Consider the following 21618-nt stretch of genomic DNA (forward strand, 5'->3'; position numbering starts at 1 on the left):
CTTGTTAGGATGCATGCATGCGCTCGGAAAGTTATCAAGATCATTGCCACAGCGCATGGGCTCTACAATAATTTAAAGGGGATCCATTATAGTCCGACTAAGTTAACTCTGCATCGACGTTGCAATGGCAAAATATGGATATGCCAGAATTCTGACATATTTTTATAGGAATTTGACTAACAACACTATAAGGTTTGTAGCCTATGTCGTAGGACGGTTAAATGGAGTAAAAATTTACGAAAAAGTTATGGATTTATATGATTGTTTTCTACGTTAGTTGAGAAGTTAAACGCATTTATATTGTAATATTCTATGTACGATATGGGTTAGAAGTAACATAAAAATATTTTAAGCGCTGGAAATTCAAAAATAATTGTAATAAAGAGTTATTAACAGTAATAATGCAATTGTCAATTTTTCACGCATGTCGAAATGTGTTATCTAAAAAAAAACAAAATAATTAAACTGTGTAACCTACACAATACTAAAAAACATAAAATATATAAAATTAGGATCTTGACGATTAAGTGTTTTCACTTTAATTCGTCAATATGAACGTCAGAGTGAACAAACCTACTTAAGCCGTAAAGATATCAAATATTTGGCTTGAACTCGTCAACCGAAGGTTTGCGACACCTGACCTTGAGTATAGAACACCATATACCCTAGTCTTACCTACATGAGGCCTCTGTTTAAACTCGTGCTGTATGGTTGGCGATGATAAATTAGTTAATTATAGAAGTATATAGTTTTTCATTGATAAATACTACTATTCCTAAAATGTATGCAAATAAATGATAAACTGAAATTGTAAACGACTAAATATGGCTCCAGGGTAAGTGCGACTAGCCTTCACTTTGGAGTCTGTTTACACATGTATTAAGTGTTTATTGCTGGTTCATACACCACTACCACACTTGGGGCCACTAAATGCAAATAGCAAGTAGCAAAAAGTGCTTGTTGCTAGGCCTATTTAAATAAAGAATATATAGACTTTGACTAATAATAACAATTACCACTAATCAATGTATAAACAAGCCCTAATGTGAAGGCCAGCCGCACTTATCTATATGCCACACTTACCAGTGACCTTACAGTGTGTAAATGAAATACGGGCAAACCTTTAAACTCTGGTTAGCAATGCTAACTTAGCATAGGACCTAAGAAGTATATTGAGATAACTTTTGCTTAGAAATACAATGTAAATATTGACCATACAAATTAATTCGGCCCGCAATGTAAGGTAACACACAAGTTACACACAATGTAAAGCAACACATAAGTTTGCTTGTCTCATAATGTTTGCAGTACATTGCTGCTCCGATTTTTTTAAATTAATTATAGGGTGATAATCAGTGTAACTTAAAAAACAAACTTCTTAATTCATGATTACAAGGGTAATAAATTAAATGCCTGGTTTGATTTATTGTTCGTAATGGATATACACATTGTATAGAATACACGGAACTATCGTTTTAATGCTAAATGTCACTCAATGAACACACTTAACATGTGAGGTCATAATCAAGATGCATTGTACAAAAGATAGCAAAAACTCAACGGACATTCATTAGAGCCGTTCAAAGTTTACAATTTATAAAAAAACCTATAAATTGATATTAAAATATAAAACACTTATATAAACGGATGATTACAAGGATGTGTTGCTAAAGCTTTAATCTAAAAAAATGTTACTTACCGTATCAATCAGCAATTTTATAAAGGATAAGAAAATAACACTTAGCACACAAAAACTATATCTATTCATGATTATAGTTCTTGTCATCCACGATGACGCGCAGATTTGTCAAATCTAACCTTTAATGACATAACAATACGAGTCAAGGCACGCGTCGTCGTGAATGACACGATCTAAGTGCGGCCTCTGCGAGTGGATTCCGGATAGTAATAAAATCATAATAAAATGCCAATAAAACTTTTTGCTACTCGTCGACTGTAATGGTTGAATTAATATTTCGTATACCAAACTGACATTGGGTACTTTTCATGTATGGGCATTGGGCTCCCAACTCAACTATAATATTCATTTCGAAAAGATTTAGTCAACTATAATGAAATTGACCAATAACAGCTCGCCGCGGTCAGAGGACGAAACAAAACGATAGCTCAAATTAATTAGTTATTTTAAGTTGTATAGTAGAAACAATTGCTTCATAAGTCATAAACGCACATGTGACACCCTTAATATAGCAACATCCACAGACTACGAAAACCGCTTACTATTGTTTGTTAGTCTCCATAGGCTACGGTGGCCAAAATCGAGCAAAAACCTGTCTAAAAATTTAATTTAGCAAGGAGCAAGTACCAGGGCCTCATGAGTTACGAGAGGGTGTCGTTGACTACCCCGCCGGGTCCCGGCGGCCGCCTACTAGTATCAAGGTATCGCGACTGCTCGCGTATCTTTAATAGCTGTATACTTTTGGCTTGTTTACCTGTATGATTTTATTAAAGTATTATTTTTATTGACTCGTAGAAAAAGTATTGTATACAATAGTGATATAATCAAGCTTTTCAATCTCGTACCTCACTTTGGCAACTCAGCAAACTTCGTTGCCAAAACACGGTACTAGACTGAAAAACTCTCTATTATATCACGATTGTATAAAATACTATTATTGTTCGTCAGATTTAAATGTTATCGTAATAAAGTGAGTGCGAATTTGAACTTCGAATTACACACGTGGGATGAACGATTGTGCGACAGTTCGCTATCGCGATAAACTGTTGGTCGACAGAACAGTTCCACGTCGAAAATGTTGTATGTGATGTTTTCAATGGATTAGAAATTAGGTCAATGCGGCCAATTCCAGCTGCGGGAAATTCCGTACATATGCGCTTTTTTCTTAAACCGTTTGTTTAATTTTTATCTTCATACGATTGCAAAAAAAGGAAAATACATTCGTACACGGAGTTTCCCGCTGGCGGATTTGGCCGCGTTGACCCCTGTTCTGTTTGACCATATGTGCCTTTAGTAACCCAATAGTGTCATATTAAGGGGCTCCCTGGCACTAGTGTCCTTTGATCTGAACTCCTCAGTTGTCTAATGTTTTTTGTAGCTTATCATAATAACAGTAACGGCTTTAAGCAATATAGTATTCCATATTTACTTATAAGTTCATTCTCTTCGAGACACGGCATGAAAATTTAACAATTTTAGGCCAAAAAACTGGTTTTCTCGCCATAATTTTTGTGTTAGTTCATTTAAAATCTCTAACCAGTTTTTAGAGCCGTCAAAGACGAACTCAAATATGTAGATCCTTCTAATGGAGATAAAAGATTGAAAAACCGATAGCTATTTGTCTTATATTTCTATCTGTAGTACAGTCAGCATCAAAAGTAGTGGATCAAATAACGCTTCATAAGTATCTACCATTCTGTAACAGCTTAAAAAAAAGTGATGTCTTTAATATAGAACCACTAAGACTGTAAAATATATACTTTAGAACGCGAATTTTATAAATTTATCTGTATTTGGAATAGTTATCCGGAATATCAGATACGTATGGCGCGTTGTTTCATCCGCTACTTTTGATGCTGACTCTACTAATGTAGGAATATCGACTCAAAACTAATCAATGATCGATGAAAACCGTGTGGAGCCCCTTAAATATTTTTATAAAAATAACGGTGAAAAGAAGGCGACAGGTGTTTGTCGATACATTATAATAAAAACAAGTTATAGGAATGTACATCATTGCTCATCATCAGAAGATGGTACCTATTTTGTTTATTAATAAGATAAGGCTTGTACCGAAGAAAAAAACTATCAACTTCAAACGGCTGTAATTTTGTTTCTAAGCAAGATGACTAGGGATTTCTTACCGCGATAAATTATTATTATATATTCCAATATAAGTATTTTTTAGACTGTGCAACGTTACACCGGTAAATAGAAGAAATCACTGATAATTGGTATTTCCCAAATAGCAAGAAAATTTGCAACAACCTATATGCTTGATTTCGAATCACTTAAAATTACCTCGAAGTTTCGTGCACTTCATATTTAATAACTAATGTAGTATGTCGTCTCTTAAACAGAGGCCTCCAAGCGACAGACCTTTAGGAACTAGTGAATCTGCCCATCAGAAGCATTGTTAATAGGATTTGCGAAAACGAAGGCAACGAGGCATGCCTATCATATGTATCTATTGTAAAAATATACGACTAAAATGCACCGAGCTACGACAAAAGTCAGTTTAGTTCTTAGCACTAAAATTAGGATACCTAAAGTAACAACATTTGCGTTATTTAATTCTAGGCCAAGTCGAAAATCATACAATCTCCTTCGTACAAAAATCGCATTTGGTAATTGACCAAGAGCAGACAGCAGTAAGAGCACCAAACGCCCTGCAGTGCCGTTCTCTCGTCTATTGGGCAATAATCAAGAAAGTTTTAAAAAGGAAGAATAAAACAGCCAAAAAACTTTAACAACTCCAGCTGGTGTCAGGCGCTACGAAGAAGCTGCCTATTACTATAGAAAAAAAGAAACATAATAATAATAAAAAAATCACAATTAAAAGTAGCGTTTTGTTGTAGCTACATAATTTATTTACATAGTTCCTTATCACTTGCATCAGTTATTTTTTATTATTTGAAGTATACAATTATTTTCGGCGCCTAACACCCACGTATATCCCTTTTTATCAACAAAAACTAGTATCAGATATAGATATATATATTACGTAAATGTTCATGCCTAGATTCCAGTAATTGGAGCATATCGCGTCCATTTTGATTTTCGCGTTTTTAGGGTTCCGTAGCCAAATGGCAAAAAACGGAACCCTTATAGATTCGTCATGTCCGTCTGTCTGTCCGATTATGTCACAGCCACTTTTTTGTTGCCAATTATGTATGCTAGGCCAATTTTTAGCGCTTTTACAGTAACCAAGTTCTTATAAAACAAGAATTAAAAAAAATAAACAAAACGTACAGACACAGATTAATACTGGTAATAATTGGACTCATATAAAAAAAAACATCTCGAGCCAAAATCCAGACAGGAAAATATCGAAAACGTTTGTATGGAAAAATTTCCACTGATGTTTCCTCTTAATGTGCAAAAAGCTTGTAGATAACTACTACTTGGTATTTTGTATTAGGTGATTTAAATAAATATTTATGCTTTAAATATCACCCTCTTAAACTTGGCAAGAGTACCTACTCGTTTTGCGGTTGATGTAAAAACCAGCAACCGGGTATGAAGTCATACACCTAATCATTATTATTCTTTGGGATGAAACATTTCATCAAAGTTTTTACGATGAAGATGAGGGTAATGTTCGAATGCACGTAGCTATGCCTATGTTATATACAAATATAGGTATATCAATAATTTCAATATGACTTGCGGCCTAAACAGCTCAGCAGATTCGAATTTTAACGCAAAAGTTGTCGTTAAGTGTTACAATCAGCAATATCGGCATCAATAGTATCTTCCACCCTGAAGGCCTTTCGTAGAGGAAAGTATCTTCTGGCCTAGATTACTCTTCCAAATAGAGATAAATCTCTACCGGTCGCGTTCAAAAGGTATCTGTTACAGTTAAATTGTTCTACATATATAATCATCTCTTTTTGTTTAATTATGACGCGACGCAATTTATTATCAAAACAATTGACAAATCTAGTATAGAAATTATTTCTAATAAAAAATATATTTATGTTACAGTAACCATGAAGTTAAAATCAGAACTCCTGGAGCAACCAGCCGGCGAGATGTGGAAAAAGATCAGGGAAGAGCTAAAGGAAGACTTGGAGACTTGTGACAGGGACGCGGCCCTCATCAGGGATTGGCTGAAGAAGCAGCCGCACTTGCCTGATGACTGGGGTAAGGTACATCAAAATATAAGTATAGATCAAGGAAGTACTGAAGGACTTGGAAAATTGTGACAGGGACGCGGCCCTTTTCCGAGATTGGCTGAAGAAGCAGCCACACTTGCCTGACGATTGGGGTAAAACACATCAAAATACACGTTTAGATCAGGGAAGAGCTGAAGGACTTGGAAACATGTGACAGGGACGCGGCCCTCATCAGGGATTGAAGAAACAGCCCCAATTGCCTGATGACTGGGGTTAGGACATATTACTACTAATATTATTAATGCGAAACTAATTCTGTCTGTCGGCCGTCTGTGACCTCTTCATGCTTAAACCGCTAAACCAATTGAAAGAACAAAAAATTGGTATAGTTTAAATAAAAGTTTTATCGGTCATCATCTTCATCGTCATTCCATCAGAAGAAATAACTGGCAGAAGTTAGTCAAAATATAAGTATAGAAATGTGACTGTACCTAACATAATCTTACTAAGCTGTACTATAGTAGCCTGGGCCGCAAAATATTGATCTAAAAAAAGAAAAATACGTACTTATAGATCGTAATCGTTTGAGGGCAAAAAATAATAGATTTAGTACATTATGACAGCTCAAATTGATTTGATAACTTATTGGTATCGCATCAGCATTTAACTCTCAAAATAGTTACCTAAAGACTAAAATAAAATTAAAACTGCAATTTAATGTTAAACTTAAAACTCTAGGTCCATGGGGTCCCAGCGCGCATACGTTTTTTGCAGAAATCGCGAAGCGTCTGATTTCCTCGCACAACGTATCAGTATTGCGATACAACGAGGAGATGCCGCCAGCATATTTAGTACAATGCCTCAAAAGCCTATTTTAGATTTAAGCTAGTCTAGCTAGTAGCTCCTCTGTATATATCAATGATGTGTATTGTTATTGTAAATATAATGGAACAGATTTATTGAAAAAAAAAATGTTAAACATGTCTCCTACCTAATATTAAAGAACAAAACTAATTAAAATACAATCACAATAATTGAATTTAAACGACATAATGGGCTTCGGTTTTGTAAATATGAATTTAGAATGTAGAAAATAATAGATTAATGCATTAAACCTGTTAATAAATTACTTACTCAAACGAACACGTCAGGAGATAAAATAATGTCCCAAAAACGTGTCGTTATTTGACTTGAATTTATCACTATCAATACACTTTATTAAACAAAGTCCCCCGCTGCGTCTGTCTGTTTGTATGTATGTTCGCAATAAACTCAAAAACTACTAAACGGATTTTCATGCGGTTTTCAGCAATCAATAGAGTGATTCTTGAGGAAGGTTTAAGTGTATAATTTATTAAGGTTTACTGTAACCCGTGCGAAGCCGAGGCAGGGTCGCTAGTAAGCCATATGTATAAGTAATAGGCGTAAAATTATACCTTTATCATTATGGTTCTATTTAACTATAATGGATCATTTTCTGCTTAATGTCATAAATCGAATGTCTCTTTTAATGCCAAACAGCCCAAATACCCCGACAAAATCGTGTTTTCTCATTCCAGATTACCAATGCCTGGTCACTTTTCTTCGCGGCAGCAGCTATTCGCTAGAGAAGTGCAAGCGTAAGCTGGACATGTACTTCACCATGCGAGCTGCTTGCCCTGAATTCTTCACTGAGAGAGACATCACTAAGCCAGCCCTCAAGGACGTATACATGACCAAAATGTGAGTATTCTCATCAAATTCAAGAGGAAAAACCCCCACGGTAAACTTTTCAAACCTGACTACTCACGTTTACGATAAATTATTATAAAGAAACGTAACAAATGTCAATCAATAGTAATTATTTGCAGACGATCGTTACTTATCTATTTAAAATGATTGATATTTGCTTAATTAAAAAGCGGCCAAGTGCGAGTCGGACTCGCCCATGAAGGGTTCCGTACCATTTATGACGTATTAAAAAAACTACTTACTAGATCTGGTTCAAACCAATTTTCGGTGGAAGTTTGCATGGTAATGTATATCATATTTTTTTTTTAGATTTTTTATTCTGTTATTTTAGAAGTTACAGGGGGGGACACACTTTTTTTCACTTTGGAAGTGTCTCTCGCGCAAACTGTTCAGTTTAGAAAAAAAATATATTAGAAACCTCAATATCATTTTTAAAGACCTATCCATATATACCCCACACGTATGGGTTTGATGAAAAAATCTACTTACCAAGTTTGAACAGTATAGCTTTTATAGTTTCGGAAAAAAGTGGCTGTGACAGAATCGGACAGACAGACGGACATGACGAATCTATAAGGGTTCCGTTTTTTGCCATTTGGCTACGGAACCCTAAAAAATGATATTAGAAACCTCAATATCATTTTTAAAGACCTATCCTTAGATACCCCACACGTATGGGTTTGATGAAAAAAGATTTTTTGAGTTTCAGTTCTAAGTATGGGGAACCCCCAAAATTTATTGTTTTTTTTTTCAATTTTTGTGTAAACATCTTAATGCGGTTCATAGAATACATCTACTTACGAAGTTTGAACAGTATAGCTCTTATAGTTTCGGAAAAAAGTGGCTGTGACATAATCGTACAGATAGACGGACATGACGAATCCATAAGGGTTCCGTTTTTTGCCATTTGGCTACGGAACCCTAAAAAAACGATTATGATCTTGGTATCCGACTAAAGGATTACTCATGTTAGACTAGACCGAGCCGGGTTCGAGCCGAAGCTGCCGGCGCATCTATCTATCTATTCTATGACAGATGACCGATGATCATGTGATGCTTTGCATAGAAAACGAAGCGCCGGAAACTCCAGCCCGGGCCCGGCCTTTTTTTTTTTAAGAGGGGAAATGCGTTTCGCATACCACCCAGACGCGGGGACGGGCCTGGGATGGTTATGTGGGACTCCCGTTTAGGCTGATGAGACCCATGGTTTACCCACTAAAACCCCTCTGTTGCCGCCTCAGTGCTATAGGGCGAGGTCCCAGGAACGCCGAAGTACTCTTCCGCAACCTCGCCAGCGGCCGTCCGGACTCGGACTCGACTCGTGGGGGAATATATATCACCCCTCCACCTGAGTGGGCGCGTTGATCATCCATCGCGCCCGCCTGCGCAGGGACCCTTGTGTAGGCGGCAGACGTCCCCGAGCCTGCCGCCCACAGGAACCCTTATACCCAGGGGGGTAATCGGCGGTCGTATGCCAACCGCCTTCGCTTTTGCGGCGCATTGGCTGGGAGGCCGGATCTTCCTCCCTGCCGCGCTCCGCCGCCTCCTTCTGCGCCATCACGTCCTCGCAGAAGGAGGCCGCAGCCACCCATGGCCTCTCCCCACCAAGCATGGCTTTCACCACCGCTGGCAAAGAAAGGTCGCTCCCCACTATGGCCACGAGTGCGGCCCGCTGCTCCGCCCACGCTGGGCACACCGCCAACGTGTGTAGCGCTGTGTCTTCGGCGTCGCCGCAGTCGTGGCACTGCATCGTCGGTTCCCGTCTCGCCCTCCTACACAGGTATCTCCCGAAGCAACCATGCCCCGAGCGGACCTGAGTAAGGTGGAAGGAGAGGAACCCCCCCTTTCTTTTGACCCATCGCTCCAGAACGGGTCGAATAGCTTCGACGGTCCAGTGGCCGGCACTTGGCGCCTCCAACCTTTCTTTCCACTTCGGGAGGAGCACTCGACAGGAGTCAAGTCTCCACCGTCTGACCTCCTCCAGGGGTGGTTGGATCCCACTGGCTCGTGCCTCGGTGACACGCCAATAAACGTCAGCTAGCGCTGCTGCGTCGAGGTCCCAAGGCGGAGTCCCCGCCAACATGCACGCTGCCTTGTGGGAGACGGAGCGGTATGCCCTCGTCATCCTGACCGCCATGACCCACTGTGGCCTTCGCAATAGGGCCTGATTTTCGGCGGTCAGGGAGAAGGCCCAAATCGGCGCCCCGTATAGGGCCATCGACCGCAGCCCGGGCCCGGCCTGGTCCAACGTGAGTCATCCTTAAACCGTGACAACCGGTCATGATGATACTATTCCCTAATGGGAACGTGCTCGTTAAGATCATGAAATTAACTTTTGCACTTAAGAGTTAGACGAACCCGCCAAGGTGTGAGTAGAAGTTTTTTTATGTAAAAAATGTGTACTTATGTAAAAAACTCCTTCTCGCTCAATTTATTTTTATTGCAATTTCTAGTAATCAAACCAAGACTAACAGCCGGCCCGATTCGAACTTTCAGATACGTCAAAAAATTTCTAACGATACGATATGGATGTTAGTGTCAAAAGACAATTTTTTTTAAGAAAAGTCTCTTTTGACAGTGACATATCCAATCCCTACCGTATCTTTAGAAAATTTTGACGTATCGCAAGTTCAAATCGGACGTATCTATATACGTTACTTGATAGTTCATGTCACTTTTATGTTATTTCATGATGTCCTTTTAAAATGAGAGCGTAATTTCATTGTATCGCTGCGGCTAGTGTTAGGGGCGGGTGCACCAACCACAGTTGACGGATTGACTAGTACGTCATTCAGCAGTGACTTATGAGACTCCCCATACAACAAAATTTAGCAAACTCTTTAACCGTGACATACGGTTTGGTGGAAATCGTTTTCTTCCGAAATAGACTTTCAAAGAAAAAGTACCGTTATTTCACTAGAATCGCAAAGTTTTTCTTTCCTCTTAAAGGTTAAATTCAAATAGCGTTGCTAGCGTCACGTGGCTAGTAGGCGCGGGCCATGTTACATCACATATTTTCATCAAGAATATTTACTGCTTCAGTGTAGGCAACGCTGTAAAGATACGGATGTAGATTGCATTACTGCACGACATTACTGCAGATTGATATACTGCCGCAAATGTCAAAACCGATGTTGCTGCCCGGATGTCGCTTTGCAATACTACTGCAGCAATGCTGGTACAGTCTGAATCGATCGGTACCTTAATGCCATCTTTAAATAGACGGGTATTTATTAAAACCTATCCGCTGTCATATTCAATTTATAATATTAGGTACTATCGGAAGGTAATTTCGGAGTTGACCTTTGATCAAGGCCACTGGTCATGCCACCTTAGCCAATATTTACCGAGGCGCTTCGCGTACAAAGATTTACTTGCATTACTCGTCTAAGTTTTAAATGCATGGTGTTTCTTTAGTCAAATTTTCAGTTCAAATTTTCTCTCGCGTAGAAAATGAATGGTCAGACAGCCAAAATGTATGAAACAGCCAATTTTTTTTCGCGATTTTGTGGTTGGTCCCACAGTAAAAGTTGCTCAGTATGACCTATATATTCACCCCGTAAATTATTGCAGGTGATTAAATAAAAACCCTGTATACTTGATACCAGTAGGATAGCATACCTACGGAAAAATAGGTAGAATCATATTAGCTTGTACGATCAACAGTTCAATACTTTTTAACACGAGTTAAACGTATACGTATACGACTTTCCTATGGACATCATAAAATAAATGTCAAAGTCAAAGTCAAAGTCAAAGTCAAAATATTCTTTATTCAAATAGGCCTAGCAACAAGCACTTTTAAATCGTCAAATTTTACAAATATCATCTTAATCTAAATATCATGGACTTCAAATCCGATTTTTTTCACCGTACCCTCACAGTCATGTTCCAAGTTGAAACTTCCAACCTTCTACTTCTAAAGCTATACTTATGATTAAAGTAAAATACTTTCGTATTGCCCACAGAAAAGATGCCAGTTTTCCCGAACGCTTTTGAGCCATTTACTCTGAAACCACTAGTTTTCATACATTTTATGCCCGGGATACACGAGGCTAGTTTATCAAGCCAGGATAACAATAATCTAGATAACTTGCTAGTAAGCTAGTGATACTGTCCTCGCTTGGACACATTAGCATGTGTGCTGCTGTCTATAATATATGATGCCAGTCATTTTAAGCCAGTCAGTTAGTCAGTCAAGTCGATGGCCACACGAAACTAGTACACTACTAGCTCAAAAAATAGAACGGCAAGCTATTAAAACTATCCTGGCTTTATCACTATATTACTAGCCTGAAAACAAGCTACTTTTGTCTACACGAACATAGAAGCACTAGCTTACTTGTTTACTAGCACTCCTGGCTTGAAAAACTAGCCTATGTATCCTGGCCATTTTCACGGTTAACGCGCTTTTCGTTTCTTAATACGAGTTTTTGGCGATCTGTTCAGAGCCTTCTTACGTGGGGTTTCCTGTACTTAAATTAATGAAACTTATTGAACTGTTAATTTAATATAAACAGCGTACCTAATTGTAAAAAAAAAACATTTCAGACAAGGTCCGCCACTACCGGGTATCACTCCGAATGGAAGAAGAGTCACATTAATCAGAGGTAAGCTTGTAGATATAAAAGCTACTTTTGTGTATATATGTCGTGGTCAGATCATAGAATTTGATTATTTCATTAATTGCTATTTTAGAATTTATTAATTGCTTGTAAAAATACGGAAGTAAGTGTGACGGGTTAGCATTGATTGATTAGCTTGTTATCTTTTCGCGGATTAGCAAAGTAATATTTTTTTGCTTTTTCTCTCAACCTTCTCAAGAGACGAGAAAAACCATCAACAAAATACAACGAGTTGATGTAAAAAGCAAAGCAAAGAAGTAATACCAAATGAATTTAAAATAAGTAAATAGATAGGTAAAAATGGAAGATTATGCTGTTACTAAATTTTATAACTTGTTACTTCCCAGGGTATCAGTCACATTGACATTCGTGTTTCCTAAAAAGATAGCAAATTCATACTTATACAAAGATTTAAGTCTCTATAACAATCGTGAAATTTTTTATATAAATTAGTAAAAGCTCTTGTTTTCATTTTAAGACCATCTGACGTTTTGGTAACTCGAGGAACCGCCGCCCCCTTGGAAAATGTGTTATTTGTGCATCCTGTAGAAATTCGCCTGTTTAATTATCAGAGATTTTGATTCAATGAATAGGGTGTTAATCTTCCTCGTTTTAATAATTCCAGGCACCCATCCCAATCTCGATTCAAAGCAGATCACTGACGTGCTGAAACTGGCGTTGATGATTGGTGACGTCCGACTCACGGAGGAGAAAGTTGGAGTTGCTGGAGATGTTTACATCATAGATGCCACAGTTTTGGGACCTAGTCTCTTAGCTAAGCTGTCTCCTAGCGTCATTAAGAAGTTCTTGATTTGTGTCCAGGTAAGATTGCTTGTAGAGTAAGGTGAAGGTTTGGTAAGGTCAATGTGATAATCAGTGACGTCGGACTCACTTAGGAGAAGGTTGGGGTTGCTAAAGACGTTTACATAATCGATGCCAAGGTCCTGGGACCTAGTCTCTTAGCTAAGCTGTCTCCTTGCGTCAAGCAGAAGTTCTTGATTTGTGTCCAGGTAAGATTCTAGAGTATCTGAGTTGAAGATTTAGTAAGGACAATATGGAGACGACCGTCTATAAAGTAAAGCCTCACCAGTAATATATGATCACGCGCCATATTGCGAATTTTTCATACTAAACTGAACTATCACCCTATACATGAGAATAACAGTGCCCTCTTGACAATTGATCATATATTTCTGGTCAGGCTTTAAAAACCTAAGTACGTCTACAAGTTATTTCGTTTGTACTGTACACTCCAATTAACGAGCGTGAGCAGGGCAAAAGGAGCACTGCCTATCTCACTGTGTGAGGTACGTATATAAGAGAGTTCTTGACCTACGCCGGTTTCTTAAGGAAATAAATCAACCATGCCGTTTTTCCCCACACTTGTATTAAAAAATTAAAATGTGTTACCACAAAGGTCCACCCAGGTCCACGTGACCCAAAGGTCACGGTTGTCAAAATGCCTGATCTTTTGTGTCTGATCTTACAGCATCTATAGGCAGATCGGCACCCTCTAGTAAATATTCTTGAGGGGATAAAAAGCATGTCAATCCTTAGGGTATCAATCATTGTAACATTGTATATGTTTGAAAATATATTTTTCTAACTAGCTGATAATAAAATGTAATTAACGTTTTTACAGGAAGCCTATCCAGTAAAACTAAAAGAAGTCCACATCATCAACACATCTTCAATCGTTGAGCGCTTTATCAACTTTATCAAACCTTTCCTCAAAGAGAAAATCAGGAAAAGAGTAAGAACATTTTGTTTTATGATTAAACATAAATGCTAGGTTAGGTTACTTTCATTACATTATTGCATCCCTCCTAACAAAGCGAAAATAACCGGCCCAATTGAGTAAATCGACGATTGGTCATTGTCACAGAAAACCAATGTGCATTGGGCAGCGTACGATCGCTCGCTGAAAAAATCCCTGGATGAGACCTTTGTTCAGAGATGTCGACTAATAATTGTTTCAGAAAATTACCTATTGACTTCTTACCATTACTCAACACTTCGCAAAAAAACAAAATTGTTGTTGAATGTACTTTACGCCTTCAATAAACTTGAGCTCTTAAAACAAATCATAAATAAAACTTATAAACCCAATCTTATGTGGTTTACTATAATCTGTTTAAAAAAAGGATTGTCCTTTGGAAATAGTAAAATAGAAAATGTATGGCGTAGTTTTTCATTGTAAAAAAAGGACTATAGTAGACCCCGAAGATAAGATAAGATAAGATAAGATAAGATAATTCTTTATTGTACAACCGTGTTACAGAGGTGTTATTTAATTACATGTGTATGTTTCAACGGTAACCCAATTCGGGTATACAATATACACTTAAAACTAACTTAAAAATAAGAAACACATTTCCGTTAAAAACATCATATCAATCTATACAGAGTATACACTGAAAGAAATGTTTGCATAACTGTAACAAAATTTTGGTTACTGTTTACACAAAAATTGGGACTTGCGAACTATGTGTTATATGTTACAAAACCGTGTTTGGCTATCAGTGTTCAGGTACTGGGTATACACTACAAAATAAGTTTGTAAATTTATGCAAAGTTTATTTTCTTATAACCGTAGTTTAGTTATTTAGTAAAGTTACAAAACCAGTTCGGCTATCTATTTTTTTCAGTGTACGGTATCATGACGAATATAATTCAAAGAAATCCTTTAGAGAGTAGAATTCATTCTTAATAAGCCATTTTTTTAAACTACGTATAAATTCCATGTCATCTAACATTTTTAATTCATCTGGAAGCTGATTAAAGACTCGAATCGCAGTAATATATGTGCTTTTATCGTAAGTTTTATTTCTGACTAGAGGCAGTTTTAAATTGTACTTATATTGAGAGCGAAGGTTATCGCGGAGGGAAGCTAATGTTGTAAAGTAATTCTTGTTGCTCTTAAGAAATTTACAGAGTTCGTATATATATATGCCAGTTAAAGTTAGAAAACCTTTGTTCTTGAAAACATTTCTCAGTGATTGTCCGTGGTTAATACGATAGATAATTCTTAAGCACCTCTTTTGCAAAATGAATGTGGACTGCACGTCTACGGAATTGCCCCAGTATATGACACCATAAGTCAATAGAGAATATATGTTGGCGTAGTACGCACTAATGACAACATCTTCAGAACACGTTTCTGATAATATAGATAATGCGTAACATTGACTGGAAATTTTGTTATTAATCTTCTCTATATGATGTTTCCAGGTCAATTGAGCATCTATTGTTAAGCCTAGGAAACTTATGTTGTCTACTTCTTCTAGTAAAATGCCCGACTCCATCACATTCAAATTTATCGAAGTTTGTTTATAGTTCCTGAACTGCATAAGTTTAGTTTTTGTTAAATTTACGTTTAGGTTTATTGATTTTAACCAACTGACGACAGTCTTTACAGTTTTATTGATATTTGTGCAAAAAGCATCGTCTATTGTTTCACCAGAAAATAAAATTGTTGCATCGTCGGCAAACATTACACATAATTCCTCGATAATATTTGGTAACTCATTGACATAGATAAGGAATAAAAGAGGCCCTAAAATACTGCCTTGAGGAACGCCCAAATTTACAGCTTTGTATTCTGATTGTACTTTTTCAACACTTTTTGTATCTTTATTGTAACTATCGATAACAGTCGCTTGTTTCCTGTCGGTAAAGTAGCTTTCAAATAATTTTAAGGCATTTCCACGGATACCTAAGTGTTCTAGCTGTGATAGTAGGATGGATGGTACCACGCAGTCGAACGCCCTGCTCATATCGAGGAAGAGGCTGACACAAGGTTTTTTGTCATTAACTGCATCCCAAATATACTTGAATGTTTTAAATATTGCCAGTGAAGTGGATTTACCTTGCTGAAATCCAAATTGGTTGCTGTTTATTAGGTTGTTCGCGGTGACAAAATGTACAACTCGGCTATAGATAACTTTTTCAACAATTTTTGAAAAGGAAGGTAATAACGCAATGGGTCTGTAATTACTAATTATATTTTTATTTCCTGTTTTATGCAATGGTAAAATTAAAGATTTTTTCAAATCATCCGGGAAGATTCCCGATTCGAGAATTAAGTTTATTATATGAACAAGAGGTTCCGCGATATATTCAAAACAAGCTTTTATGACTGGTAGCGGTATGTTATCGTGGCCTGAGCTTAATTTGTTTTTTAATGAGTTTATAATCTTTTTTAACTCGGGTATACTAACTGGGGAAAGAAATATGCTGTGAGAAAGTGATGAGCTTATTGGTTTCCAATTTAATGATGTTGTGTCGCTGATGTTTTGGTCTATCAAAAAAGTATTAAATGCTCTCACTATTTCCAATGGATCTCGAGTAACTTGCCCATTCAGATCAATGCTATCAATTATAGGTTTTATGGTATTTGTATTGGATGTGTACTGTTTAATTAACGCCCAAGTAGCCTTTGTTTTGTTTGAGCTGCTATTGATAAATTTATTGCTAGCCAAAATTTTGGAATTACGAATGACTTTTTTTAATATTTTTGCATAGTTTTGGTACTGGATTTGATATATGTTAACATTTTTTCTTTGGAGATATTTGATATGCATGTACCGTTTTTTTTGGCACGATTTTTTTATACCTTTTGTTTTCCAATTCTGTTTACGCTTATAGGTAACTTTTTTTCGCTCCAACGGAATACAAAGGTTGAAAAGTAGGGAAAACTTCTCTAAAAATATATTGTATGCCAAATTTGCATGAGAACACTCTAAAACGTCCGAGAAACTAATCTGTTGTATGTATTTTAAGAAAATTATTAAGTTTGAATATGTGTTTCTTGTCCAAATAAACCAATATTTTTCGGAAAAACTTAAATTAGTTTTTAATTTTATTAGCTGACCTGTATGGTCCGCTATGCCTAGGTTTAAAACTTCCGAAGCGTATGTATTAAAATTCGTGACGATGTTGTCGATACAAGTACAAGATTGTTTGTATATTCTGGTGGGGGTTTCAATAGTCAGGTTTAAGTTAAATTTTTTTAATGTTGTTTTAAATAATTTTGAAGCTCTGTCATTTTTTAATACATCAATATTAAAATCACCTGCAATCACTATTTTTTTAGCCGCATTCCGTGAACGTAATGTTAATTTATATAAGAGCAATTCTAGATTTTGTATAAATACATCTAGATCACTATCAGGCGTTCTGTACATACTAATTATAGTTAATTGTAATTCGGGAATTAAGATACCACAGACTTCAAAGTGTGATTCAAGTGACATATCCGAAATCCAGTGAACTACTTTATATGTTAATGAATTTTCGACATATATGCATACTCCACCCCTTGATTTACGCTTCCGACAAAAATGTGAAGCTAATTTATAACCGTCCAATTGCAGCACATTAGGTTCATTGCCTTTCATAAAAGTTTCTGAAAAACACAACACATTGTAACAATTTTTTTGCGTTATTAATTCAAGTTGGTCGATTTTAGATTTGAGACCTTGAACATTTTGATGCAAAATTTGGAATGTAAAGTCTTTGTCCTTTTTAGGTACGAAAACAATCTTGCTTGTACGTAGGAGTTTGAGGTAGGTCCTGTCTGCTTGAACATGGTCTAGAAAGGGACTGGTTATTCATATAACAAAAATCGTCTAATGTTCCGTCCGTTTGGGTGGCTATTTCCGTGTAGTTCGTGGCCGACGTGTCGCCCTGCGTAGGTGAGTTTTCTTGATATGCGGTGCTAGTAGAGCTGCGGTTCAGACTATGGTCAGCATTTGTCAAGGTAGTTTTGGCTTCTCCCTTTGCTCTATGTTCTACTCCATTTATGAACAACTTATTGTTTCTGATGACTGCGTACTTCCCGCTTCTACGTGCATCGATCATCGTTGCTCTTAGCGATTTTCTATTATCTAAGGCTTCCTTGTTGAGAACCTCAGACACAGCATAACCAGTGGACCCGAAATAGCGCGCGTTTTCCAGTACGTACCTCTTCATTCTGGAACTGATGACCTCAATAATTAGAGGACGGCGATTTCCCTTTTTTCCAATTCTTTTTACTGATTCTATGAACCCGTTTATTTCAATACCTAGAATATCCATGAACATACTGTTAATACGTCGGTATAGATCGGTCTCCACCTCTCGGTGGTATTCATCTAAGCCATATAAGATAAATCTTTTTTTATTATCATCAATTATTGGGCTTTCCGAGTTAGTGGTTTTTGATAGTATTTCTTGTAACTGGTATTTAATTTCACAGTTCTCTTTTTCCAAAGTCTGTATTTTTTTATCAATAAGTTGCAATTGCTGGGAAAATGTTTGTTGTTGAGCTGAAAGAGCGGAATTATTTTTTTCAATTACTTCTCGTTTAAGCTTGTCCAAGGCCAAGTCTATTTCTGATTGAATTAATGTTTTTAACTCCTGTAAAATGTTAATATTGTTTTTCTTCAATTTAGACTCCATTAGGGTCCCGATTTGTTCAATGGTAATACTAGAGTTTGATTGATACGTTTCCGTATCATCCACCGTGCAGTTTCCAGCTCCAGGGCAAGAAATATTGTCATCAACTGACATGTCCGTGTTGTCTAGTGCTGTATCTAATTGTCTCCCAACCGGGGTGTCATCATTTCGAATACGCCGCGTAGTGATATTTATGCACATCGGACAGCGCCAAGTCCTTTTTATCTGTTGGTGTTTTTCTCTGAACTCCGCTGATGTAATATTCAGGCACCGGTAATGATAAGCACGAGAGCAAGCAATACATTCAAGTTTTTCCAAACTGCTTATTTGTAAGTCGCAAATAAAGCAGTTCATTGTAACTGGCTTATTTTTATTCTTTGAAAATATAAAATAAAAATGCCGCTAATATCTAATAACAACGCTATCAACAATAACAAGTAATAGCATTTCTTCGAGCCTCATTCATTAGCTGAGTGGTATAAGTGTCCGGACAAGACGGAGGCAAATGGTCGTAAGCGCCATGAATTTTACGGCACTTACGACTTTTCGTCACACAACACTGCAGTGATCGTTGCTTGCAATCTAGTTGTCGGTTATTATCACTACAAATACACAATTTATCGAGTTTCTAGTTCACAATACACAATCGTCACAGGATCTAGACTTAAATTCACTTCAATTTAACGTGTTGACACTTAAATTTGAATAGTATTTAGTTTTTATTTTACGGAGCTCAAATAACAGATGTTAACGTTTACGCGAGCGGAGGGTAGCCACCCACCGAAGAGTTTTACTATCCATGTTTGACTATTAGAATAAGGTTAAAATAAAATCGAGTTACAAAATTAATATAAGTTTTTTTAAAAATCCGTCACATTACAGATCTACGTCCACAAAGGTATGAAAGAGCTGAGCAAACACATCCCTCTGGAGATGCTGCCAGCTGAGTACGGTGGCAAGAGCCCCAGCATTGACGTTCTACATGGTGAGTTTAACCTATGTCCACAAATGAATGGTTAGCTACATTCGGATGGCGGCAACAGCGTTACTGTTTTTATTATTTGATTCAAAAAATTTACACAGCATTACAGCGAACTAATACACTGTGAAATATATAATAGACAGTATTTATACAAACTAGATACATAAGACAGTCTATAAAGGACAAACAGAAAAAATGTAAGAAAGAAAGAAGATAGAAGACTCTCGCTTATCCATCGTCTCGCTCATCCAACTACTTGCAAATACATCATATTCCGGTGCTGATGCGAGGAGCGCGTTAATATATTGTAGAGCGCGGACAAGTGGTGATTTGCCATAGGACATAGTGCGTGTTTTAGGCACAGTAAAGGTGCGACCAGACCGCAGCTTAAAAACGGTCACGATACGGAATCGCAGTGACGCGTCGTATGCGTACCGTTTTTGACGCTTGCTCCCCACGCCGCTGGGAATATGGGACTATTGGCACGGCTAAAAGTCATCACGGAGCACTTTGATTTGTTGAAAAGGAGCTTGTTGTTAATGCTCCACTGATGAAGGCGATCGATATCCTGTTGCAAAGATGCACAGTCGGACAACTGCTGCACTCCATAAATAAGCTTTAGGTCGTCAATATCTGGCGTGCTTAGGGACTGCAGCTAAGTCTGACTCCGGAACGTGTGTGGTAGGATTTCGATATGAAGTATCCATGCTGCACGCACTGCTGTCGACCGCGCAGATAACTAGCGAACAACCGGAATAGCTTCGGCGAGAAGCCAACACTACATAGCTTGCTCAACAGTACGTCGTTATCCACGCGATCAAAAGCCTTCTTGAAGTCAAAGTACAGCACGTCAACTTGTATTCCCTTATCTAAATGCTCAGAGACGGAGTCAACCAGAGTAATAGGTTCGTTTGAGAAGATCCCTTTGGCCTGAAACCGTGCTGAGAATCGCAGAGGTAAGTAAGGTTTTACTTGAGAAGCGACAAGTCTATTTACGATTGACTCAAACACTTTTGCAATAGAAGATAATTCTATAGGGAGGTAATTCTTGACCTTAGACGTTTCACTCGATTTTGGGATGGAACGCACTCGTGTAATCTTCCATTGACACGGATACTCCCCAGAACCAAGTTGAAATTGTGAAGTAGTGGCCCAGTTAGCCATTGCTTACACTCCTGGATAACGTCTACGCGCTTTACCAAATTTTAATTTCCTAGGTATGCAAATGTCAAACATGTTGTATATTATAGTATAAGACTGGGTGACAATCAAGACAAAGATGAAAATCCAATGATCAAGTCAATCAGAGTCCTTTGAGTCTTTTGCTTTAAGATTTGAGTTTTTCAGTGTTTAGTCAGACCTGAGTATTAATTGTAAAGACTTGAGTCCTTTTGAAGACAATTCTCAAATTATGTACAGTTATTTAAAAAACGCACTGTCTCCATATGAAATTCCCGAGTTATGTAGGTATAACCTGTCCGATTTCTAAGATCAAGTTCGCCATACATTTACTATGGCGTACTTGATCTTAGAAAAACGGTCAGACTATACTCATAATTAAATACCGCCTATTTTTCTCTAGTGTTCATTTAGATAAAACCTAGATTTTTGGCGAAATATTTATCTGAAGATTCTGAAGGCTCCAGTCCTTTTAAGTTGTGCTTAAAAGAGTAAATGAAGGACTCGATTCGGGAATTTAAAGACTCAGAAGTTTTTAGCGCAGTCGCGTAAAACCAATTCTATCGTATTTTTTAAATCAACTATTATTAACTGTCAATCCCCTTGATAAAATTAATGAGGAATTGAACGTTATAATCGCATCAGCAAATGCGATAACGATAGCAACACGATCAAGGAAACTGACAGAGACATCGCCAGCGTCAGCGCTATAGCAGTGACGTTTGCAACAGTAGACGCTAACTAGTAACGCTGATGCAGTCGACATCCGAATGAAACCTATACACTAAAACTTAATTCATATATCTACTTAATCTGATATGTATTTTTCTATGGATGCTTGTTTGT

General features: G+C 37.4%; 1 protein-coding gene across 2 annotated transcripts in view; it reads left to right on the forward strand.

The window, feature by feature from the left end:
• The window catches only part of LOC133528900 (alpha-tocopherol transfer protein-like), a 34097-nt gene that overhangs the window by 11183 nt on the left and 1296 nt on the right, over positions 1–21618 (forward strand). Inside the window, exons 2-7 of one of the 2 annotated variants that reach the window (XM_061866400.1) lie at positions 5687–5845; positions 7377–7539; positions 12100–12158; positions 12799–12995; positions 13816–13926; positions 19494–19596. In XM_061866400.1, the coding sequence (XP_061722384.1) occupies positions 5692–5845; positions 7377–7539; positions 12100–12158; positions 12799–12995; positions 13816–13926; positions 19494–19596 (787 nt within the window). In that variant the 5' untranslated portion in view covers positions 5687–5691. Of the gene's footprint in view, positions 1–5686; positions 5846–6065; positions 6090–7376; positions 7540–12099; positions 12159–12798; positions 12996–13815; positions 13927–19493; positions 19597–21618 lie in introns of those variants that run through there. The other variant, XM_061866401.1, reaches the window with a different exon arrangement.

This window comes from Cydia pomonella, chromosome 20, assembly GCF_033807575.1.
Source record: "Cydia pomonella isolate Wapato2018A chromosome 20, ilCydPomo1, whole genome shotgun sequence".
Classification (NCBI taxonomy): domain Eukaryota; kingdom Metazoa; phylum Arthropoda; class Insecta; order Lepidoptera; family Tortricidae; genus Cydia; species Cydia pomonella.